Source organism: Magnolia sinica, chromosome 6 (assembly GCF_029962835.1).
Source record: "Magnolia sinica isolate HGM2019 chromosome 6, MsV1, whole genome shotgun sequence".
Lineage (NCBI taxonomy): Eukaryota > Viridiplantae > Streptophyta > Magnoliopsida > Magnoliales > Magnoliaceae > Magnolia > Magnolia sinica.
In genome coordinates this window covers 98,029,424-98,039,134 of record NC_080578.1, presented here as the reverse complement: position 1 = coordinate 98,039,134, position 9,711 = coordinate 98,029,424, and the positions used below count along the sequence as shown (strand labels likewise).

The 9,711-nt window shown below is 38.1% G+C and overlaps 1 protein-coding gene across 1 annotated transcript; it reads right to left on the bottom strand.

Moving 5' to 3' along the window:
• Positions 1 to 4,026: 4,026 nt before the first annotated feature.
• LOC131250160 (uncharacterized) lies at positions 4,027 to 9,147 on the bottom strand. Its single transcript, XM_058250777.1, has 2 exons — positions 8,956 to 9,147; positions 4,027 to 4,519 (listed from the first exon to the last, which is right to left on the bottom strand). Exons 1-2 carry the CDS (start codon positions 9,092 to 9,094, stop codon positions 4,083 to 4,085), a joined length of 576 nt encoding a protein of 191 aa, XP_058106760.1. The 5' UTR covers positions 9,095 to 9,147; the 3' UTR covers positions 4,027 to 4,082.
• Between the last annotated feature and the right edge of the window lie 564 nt (positions 9,148 to 9,711).

Here is a 9,711-nt window from a genome sequence, read left to right as displayed (position 1 = left end):
AGATTACTGAAAGATGGGCCCCACCTGTACGGTATGCTGTCCCAAATGAAGACACTGATAACTCGGGCCAAGAATTGTATATTTGTTCTTCTTCCTTTCTGTGGTTGCCCGTTTCTGTCATGCGAATCAGAGAGTTGAGATACTGAAAATTTGATATTTGATATTGGATTTGGGCAGGGGATTCTCCCTGATGGGAGGATTGTAGCTGTCAATAGATTGCCCATTTTTATTCTTCTTTAATGACTATGACTCTCTCTTCTTCAGGGTACCTTGTGGGAAAAAACCACGGCACAAAGGGACAGTAATGCACAATGAAATCAGGAAATTACAAGAGATAGAGATCACCGATTCGAACAAGCCTCGAATCTCCCTCACAAGCCCAACCTATGCCCTTGAAAGTCTAGGAACGAATTAAAAAGCTCTATATTCCTCCCAAGTCTCAATTACACCCATATATATATATATATATGGCCCTATTAGGAATCACAATTGGAATAGAAAACAAATCCCGCACTTACGTAGTTCTGCGCGCACGCTCAATGGGACCTCGATGGCATCGACGATCTGTCAACATGAACACCTTTGATGACATTGAGGAAAGTACTAAAACATTTCAGAGATAAAACATGAATTTTTTAGATTTTTTTGATGGCATCGACGTCTGCTTGATGCCATCGGGCTGTTTGTCGATGGCATCTCCAGACTTCGTTGTTTACAGATTTAAGACATCAATAACAACGGGGACACATAAGCCACGTATACATGTTCACACTCTTTTCCGTGACTTTTGTCTTAAATATGAAGGGAAGAATGTTCTTGCGGGGAGTTGCCATTTTGTTACCACCTGTGATAAAAAAGGTCTCTGGATAGTTACCATTCAAGTTAATAGTTGTAGAGGGGGGAAGAGAACTAACTATTTTAACACTACCTGAAAGAAGTGTTATCATAATGATTGGGTAAAGGTAGCTCTTCATATCTCTTGTGGAGTCACCATTTTTGTTCATTTCTAATATCTAACCTATGATAGTGTTTGATATGATTAAATATGCTATGTTGAGGGGCTTTAATTAATTTGTAAACAAAATACATTTTAGGTTATGATATGTCACAAACCTTTAATTTCATTTTCAGGTTAAAAAATCTTTAATTAAAAGGCAAAAATAGAGAAAACAAAGATGTTACATGGTACATAAGGGTTGATGCAAATGATACATAAAGTTTTAATCTATGGTCCTTTGTCTTCAAAGTATCTACATCATCGATTAGACAGATCATCCATTGCTCCAAGGAACTTAATAACCTTTGCATATATATCTTATATACCTTGAGAAAGTTTAGAAAATTTGTGGGCATGACTGTTTTGCCCTGAGGTATTTAAAAGACCCCAGACAAAAATTGAGCGTAGGTATTTTGCTGTAGAAATCAAGGGTCGGCATGGATTGCCTTGACAGTCAGCACATGATTACTAGGAAAGTTCAATCAGATATCTTAAAAAATTGATGTAGGGCCACCATTTGAGCTTTGAAAAATTAGCGCGAGGCCATTATCAAGGCCTTGAATAGTCAGCATTGGATCACTGCTTAGGGCTTGCAGACAATTGGTGTAGATATAGACTAGCAAGCTTAAACATTTAGTATGAAACCACCATTAGAAGGTTTAAAGGCTAATATGAGACCATCTTTTAAAATGATGAGTCCTTGGACTCTCTCATTCTCTCTTTGTCCTAGGTGATGACGCTGGGAGAATGAAGAAAAGAATTTGCAAACGAATTCGAGATATCTCAAGTAAACTTAGAACCACAAATAGTATGAGTTATGGAATAAAGGCATGAAATGGTATTTATAGTGATGTGATATCATTATTTCTCGTCCATAGGGTAGTTACACTGTTACTTCCTACCTAAAAGTTTGTTAAGCAATTATGGACACTCTTCGTGTTCTTTCTGGACAACTAGGAGTACATTTCGTTAATGCGTTAGGTGCAAAACAACATTGCAAGTTGACTTTGGTTGTAGGCATGGAATGTGATCCTGTTGTGGATGTTGATATATACCACCCTGACTTGGATTAGTGAGTGTGGATTATACTTCATTACCTTAAAAACTGTTAGTGACCATCTCACGTTACCCTTGGACAATAAGGGCGAGATGGGAGAATGTGGACTCGAGCTGGTCTTACCATGAGTGCAAGACAGTTACCAATTGAAATTTGCCTCCATGGGGGGTTCTTGTTGTCCATCTTACATTGTCCTTGGACAATGGGCACAGCATAAGAAAAACTAATTTTGGTTGGCCTTAGTTATTAGTTTTTCATGATAAATACAATGGGTTTAAAAAATTTTAAAACTAATTTACAAGTTTCAAATTAAAAATCACCACCCATAGATTAAGTCATGTTTTAATCACAAAAACATGCATCCCATAATGCATACCCGAGCATGAAAAGGTCTCCTAGTTTTTGCAACTGATTATCTCTCAATGCAGAGAGTCTCTCCCTGATCTATAACATGTTTTGGAGGCTAAAAAACCATATCAAATCCTTTAGTAAAGGCTAATGGTTGGCTAGAGACATAAGATGAGAGGGGCCCCACACTTAGGCATGTGGAAAATGAAGGGTAGGAATGCCCCCTCCTTTTCCTCTCAATTTTCTTTCTTTCCACTTCCTCACACACACGCACACACACACACACACGCACACACACACACAAGAGATGTCCAAAGGGGGCTTAGATGTCTAAGGTTTCTTTGCGTTCTTCCTCTTATAATAGGATTTTATATAGAGGATGTTAGCGTTTAAGCGGAGCACCATATGATAGTATTCCACTACTCTAAAAGACTTTTGTACATCCTACTGTGAATGAAGCCTGTTTACCTTTCTAATCCATGCATCCCAATAATCCATTTTTTTACACTATTTGTGGCATCCAACCTCAGGAATATCCCATGCCACCCTAAGGTTTGGACCATCAGAGTTTAGTTATTGAATCTTCATCATGTTTGATTTAAAACAAATCAATGATTAAAACTCAATATATTAACGGTTGAAAAACTATGATTTACCAATTGAAAATCTTAAAAGTGTTAGCCAGCCTTTAAAATCCCCAATGGATGGTTAAAACATTAAGATCACCCCTTAATTAAGTGTGTGGGGCAGACTAAGTGGACCCAAGTTAGATCATGTATTCCTTGATGGAAATGATGAAGATCCCCTCAATCACCCATTTTCAATGATTGTGCAATGGCTTCAAAAAGTGAGCCAGATGTCTATTAACCAAGCTATCTCGGGTCACACCCCCTCAAGTCTAAGGATATAACAGAGCTAGTGCAAACCACAAGCATAGATATAGTCCGAACATGATGGGCCTTTCAGTCTATATAATTTAGACTCGATTTTACCAACGTAAGTGAACCCCCCAGTCAGGAAGCCATCCATGATGTATAAACACACTTATGTGGGATAGGGCGAAGGCACACTGACCCTGAGTTAGGCCGATGGTGGAAACTACCAATATAAGTGAAGGTATGCCTAGTACAATTATGATCATAGCCAAGCCACTGAGATCCATAAACCACAACTCTCCTAGCTGTTGTGTCCAACCTCATAAGTGAATTCCAAAACTCAAGAGGTAAAACCTCACAAACCTATAAAAATAAACATATACCACCTATAAACTAAGCCATATGAATGAATAAAAATTGAAACATATTAAGATTAATGTATAACTGGGTCTAAGGGTAAAAAATATTGGTTTTCCATTGCATATATCCAACATTTGTTGTGGGAGCACTAGCCTTAGTGCAACAACAACTCCTGCACTTACACTTAGCTGACTGCGAGTTTACCCACGTTAATTAGTCATGGGTAGCGAACAAAAGATTATCTTCATAATTAAGAGATTATAAATAAAAGGATTACAAAAGATTGGAAAATAGATACCCCCTCTTTCCTTATTTTTCATATATATATATATATGAAACCAAATCCATTCAGTGATGTATCCAATCTATAATAATAACAAAACATCCAATGATGAAATAACATAATCGAATAAATGATAATATGTTAAGTTCAGTCCCCGAATTTTTAATGGCGTTTAGCACAGTACGTTACACCAATCCCAAGTGCCAGCCCAACCATAGTAGCAACTACCACATTCACATTCAATTCTCTAGGCCTATTCAATCCAATGAGGGAGCTGCCTTTGCTACACTCACAACTTTCTTTACCATACATGTAACTTTCTTTGAATGGCATAGGTTGATCTTGTCTGTCCACTGGAATCTCATCTTTCAGCATAGGTTGATCTTGTCCACTCATTTGAGTGGTCATTTTTGGCAGGCTCACAGAAAGAATTCCATTCGTGAAATCTATGCATAATATCTTGCTCAAATGACAGTAATCAGGCACAGTGAATTCGTGGCAGAATCGAGTCCAATTGTTACCCTGGATCGGGCGTTCCCCGCTGATCTTCATCTTGTGGAGTTCATTGACTTCGATTTTTAGTTGCTCTTTTTTGAATCCTTCATTGAAGAAGCCATATTGATAAAGCTTGTTAGTGGCATTTTGCTACAAAATACTCAAGCATAAGGACTAAAAAAGAAAATAAAAAAGAATGGAAGGGCTATTGATGTGTTAGGCTTGCATTTATTCAAGGATAGACATTACAGCATCCATTTCCATGAATATTTCTTAAACCCGAGCTGACCTAAGACCATCTATCCACATGGCTTCAATATCATGGGTCAGCGTAAGGTTCCACTCGGACTCACCATCAAAAGGTTGCCTAACATTAAAATGTTATTTTGAGTCAAATTCCGTTCGTATTGTTTATTTGGATTTATATTCATAAACTGATATCTGGCTTACTCGTTCAAATAGGCAATAAAAAGCCCACTTGTTGAATTGAATTGGCTTATGATCCTCTCAGTCCAAGATTTCGTGGAGGTGGAGACCTTGGGTGGCTAGAATAAACTATTTAAAACACTTGGGTAACTTCTCCTTTACTTATATTCTTAGGGAAGGCAACGATCCTGCAGATGGGATGGCCCGGGAAGGGAGCCGAAATCAATCGCTTTCGCTGCACCTTCACTTGGTTTCACTCCCGCTTTAGCTTCGTGGTCCGATCTTCCTGGACAAGGTGGGGTTAGGGTCGCTCAGAACCGTCTCATAGTAACCGTCTAAGTGAAGGTTTCTTTAGCTCTTCAAGCCTCTCTTGTATGTGGGTGGGTGGGTGGTTGTGTTTTTTTTTTTTGGGGACCCCTTACGATAGGTCCCCTCGATTTTTTTTTTTTTGGGGGGGGGGGGGGGGGGGTGCGAATGTCTTCCAAAGAGGTGTAGGTTGTAAATCCGTTTCATATATGAATGAAATCACCGTTTTAGGAAAAAAAAAAAAAAAAAAAAGGAGTTGACCAAGAGAGTTTGTGAGATGATTGGGAAGCCATCTTTTGTCAAGTTGCAAATAAGGATCCTGAAGAGTTTTGTGTGCAGCCTGAACTCGTAACTATTAGGGTCTGACTTTTAGCCTCCTAAATAAAATGTGCCACGAGGCCTGATATAAAGGTGGGCCGTATGATGATCAGGGCCATATATAATGCAGACAGCATGTAGAAAGTGATTTGGCAAAGAAATTGAGCCATTACAATCATTATGAAATTTCATGATATTTGGTGCAACCAAATGTGCGGAGATACATAATTAGGATTGACTGACATGAGATGAACTCATTTGTTGGCGTCTACCAAACAGGTTTTAAGATTTTTGAGATAAAGGACATCTACTTAAAAGTTTTAAGTGACTTTTATGTTAAAGTCCCTTGATATACATTGATATGCCATCTTCTAATGGCTCAAGCTTTTAGATTAAGTGGTGATTGGACATGGTATTAGAGCAGAAGGTGCGGGTAGTTCTTTATAAGTTGATGTCTTGTAATTTTTGATGCTTTTTAGAGGCTGTTTGGATACGGCAAGATTTTATATATATATTTTAAATTATGGTTTTTAAAAAAAAAAAAGAGAAAAAGATCAAAGCTAAAAATAATAATTTTTGTTTAATTCTAGACAGAAATTTAGCTCAATTTAGTAAGCACGTGTGTTAATATAGAACAACTTTAAAATTTGTTTCATAAATAATATGCTTTCCCAAAATAGAAATTAAATATATAAAATACCATCTATCTGGTATCCACGAAAATAATAACTAAAATATCATTTTACTATTTTATGTTAGTTTACAATCCATACCGTTTAATTTGAGTTACATATTTCCCATGTTTATGTTTTATCAGCCACTATTTGAACGTAATTTTGAGTTATATATTTCTCATGTGTGGTTGTTGGTAAAGGTAGCCGTGGGTTGGGCAGTCTAACGAGCCCAACTCGGATTTAGATTAGACTAAGACTTTTTAAATTGACTGGTATACCAAGGTTGGGCCTGACATGCATGGCGTAATAAAATTTTCGGGCCAAGCTTGGTCTAAAATCATTTAAACCCAATTTAATACATACGTGTTGTATCCTACAAATGTCATTATAATAATCCATTAGTAAATCATACACATCGAATATAGATGGTGTTTTTTGTATATGTATGGACTACTTAATCAATGGATAAATTAAGAACATTTTAAGTAAGAAATAAGGATTTTACCCGTTTTTGGGTTTCGCTTGGTTGAACCCGGATTCAATTATTTTTTTTGAGCTTAGGCTTGGGACGGCTGTGCTAGGCTCTTGGTTGAACCCGGATTCAATTATTTTTTTTTGAGCTTAGGCTTGGGACGGCTGTGCTAGGCCTTTGTCGGGCTTAGTTGGAATATAGATGTAAGGTCGTGTATGTAGGAAAGAAGGAGAGAAGGAGAGAAATGTAAAGGTGGCTTAAAAATAAAAAATAAAAAATAAAAAAAGAAAAAAGAAAAACCATCATTGAATGATTTAAAAAATAACCAATTTTTTGGGCTTTTTCTGCTAAAACATTAACTAGCCAAAAAAAAAAAAAAAAACCTTTTAAACTTTTCATTACTTAATCAAACAAGTAAATATGATCTACTCAATGAATGGCTGTTGAGAATTTTTTTCAAAAGAAGATAGCTATAATGGGACCAATCTATTAGACTGTGTGGATAATCTACGTACGTCACGGTGGGCCCTCCATATATTTGGCAGCATCCTCGATTGTAGTGTTGAAAAAAGTAGGAGTCAAATCAATATAGGGAACGATGCGGTAATTATTGAGGGAAATAATTATTGCCCATTTCCACTGCATTTACATGTACTAAAGAAAATCAAACATGCCCTAGAAGTCATTGCTGCTTGGAATTTAAACTATAGTGAAGCGGGTTTGACTTAAATCTTCTCCTTCAACAAGAAAGAAAAAGAAAAAAGACATAGATTGCCTTTAAAACCTTATGTAGGAACCTCTTGGGGTGGGAAGCTAGGTGGGGGCCACTGTGATATTTCTGAGAAATTCATCACGTTTATCTGTTTTTTCAGATCATATTAGAACGTTATCCAAAAAATGAGGAAAATCCATAGCTCAAGGGGGCCACTTGACAAAAAACAGTGAGAATTGAATGTTGGATCAGGCAAATATTTTTTGGTCTTCAGTTCATCCTAGTAGGAATGAACATATTAACAGCATAAATGGCATATAAACATCACGGGGACCGTAGGGAGATTTTAACCGTATGCATTTCTCTAATCACTTTATCCTATCTATATTGTAGCCCATTTGAGTTTTAGATCTGCCTAATTTGTCTAAACATGGTTTGGCAAAAAACAATGATTGAGGTGGATTTCTCACAAACATCATGATGGCCTAACCTAGCTTCCCCAAGAACCCGAAGTTCTTTCCAAAGACACAACTAGTGTAGGAACAACTAGTTTTCTAATTTAACCATGAGGAAGTTTTTTAAAAGAATGAAAGGAGTTGAACTTAGGTGGACCCCATTGTGATGTTAATGTGAAATCCACACCAACCATCAGATGAGTCATCTCATGCTAAATTGAGGACTATAAAATGAACCTCATTCATGTTTCAGGTTGACCACACGGTTATGAACAAGTGTACATAAAAAGCTCACCCTCCAAACTATTTCCCTTGGTATGGCCCACTTGAATTATGTATGTTCCTACTTTTTTGCATACAAGCCTAGTTTTTGGTTTCGAATCTAATGGTTAGAGTGGATTTCACGTCCTCTGTTTTCATTGGTATGGCCCACTTGAATGAGGGTTGAGCTTGATGTTTTGGCTCTTGGACCGGCATGAGATGACACATCTAATTGGGGAGTGGATCTCATATACACAACAAGGTGGGCATGTATATGTAAAAAAACAAACGGTGGGTGTCCATCTGGTCGTGCTGATCCCCGAAAAGAATGTGCGTGACTCGGATTGCATTCTACCTCGTTCCATCATGATATATGTGTTATATCCATTTTTCAGATCAGTTTAATGCATGAACCCAAAGTTTAGGTGGACCACACCACAAAAACAGTGGAGATTGAATACCTATCGTCCAAAACTTACTGGAGCTATTGAAGTTTTGGATGAAGTTAATATTGGTGTTTTCCCTTCATCCATGTCTGTGTGACCTTAAAAAGTTGAATGGCATATAAACATCATGGTGGGCCGGGCCTTAGGAAGGTTTCAACGGTTGGGGTAATTGTCCCAAGAGGTTTTCAACGGTAGGTGTTCAACCTCCTCTACTTTCTGTGGTGTAGTCCACTTGAGCTTTGTCTCTACCTCATTTTCGGCTCATGTCGTAAAATGATCTCTAAGAATGGATGAACGGTGTGGATATAACACATACATCATGGTTGGGCCTATAAAACTTGGTGACATCAACGCACCACTGAGTTCGGTGGTGTGTGTCACACCACGCAATCCGCTTCCATCAATCTGCGTACGCATTGAAAAATATGAAAGAAAGAAAGAGAAAGCAACATAAGATGTGAGATGGGTACCGGGCATGTTGAGGAAGATAGTATCATGTTCTTCCTCTTGAACCCAATCGATCAACGGCTCGAAATCTTCGTAAGTGGGGCCTACAGTAGCTTGTGATTTTCTAACTTTTCCCATTCCAGTACTTGTCTCTTGTCCCATTCTAGTACTTGTTTGAGGCTTATGTGTACAAAGAGAACTTGTGAGATGTTTGGAATGAGAAGAGCTTGCATGGATTTATATAGACGTTATGTGGACGCGTTTGGATGGCAAAATTCGATTTGGGTTCTTTTGGAAGGCAAGAAAGAAAAAAAATGCGATTTGGGTTTTCTTCCAAAAGAGCTATTCCTTTTCTAATGCTTACTGTTTGGAATTTTTGCAGATTCGATGATACTTTGGTGGTGGTGTTGTGATCACCTTTTAAATGGGCAAATGTGAAAATTCCTCTCTCTTGCATGTTGTTGAAGGGTGAGTTGATGGGACCCGACGTAGCCCCCGGGTGCAGCTATGTGGGTGGGATGTGGGCGCCCGGGACCCTGACCATAGGGCCCACCTCGATGTATGCATTGTATATCTATGTGGTCCATCTGTTTTTTTCAGATCATTTTGTAGCATGGGTCCAAAAATGAAGCAGATAAAAATCTCAGGTGGACCACACTTACAGGAAACAGTGTTCATTGAACGCCCACTGTTAAAAACTTCCTTGGTCCACTGTACGGAAATGGGAGGAGATTACGTGCAGCCTGGGCCTCACCTATGATGGTGCAGGCCTTACCGTG

What these genes read in the sequence shown, in the direction of transcription:
- LOC131250160 (XM_058250777.1), bottom strand. Translation starts at nt 9,094, where the DNA reads ATGGGACAAGAGACAAGTACTGGAATGGGAAAAGTTAGAAAATCACAA. An exon ending in TATCTTCCTCAACATGCCCG is followed by an intron (nt 4,520 to 8,955) that starts GTACCCATCTCA and finishes TCTTCAATGAAG; the next exon opens with GATTCAAAAAAGAGCAACTA.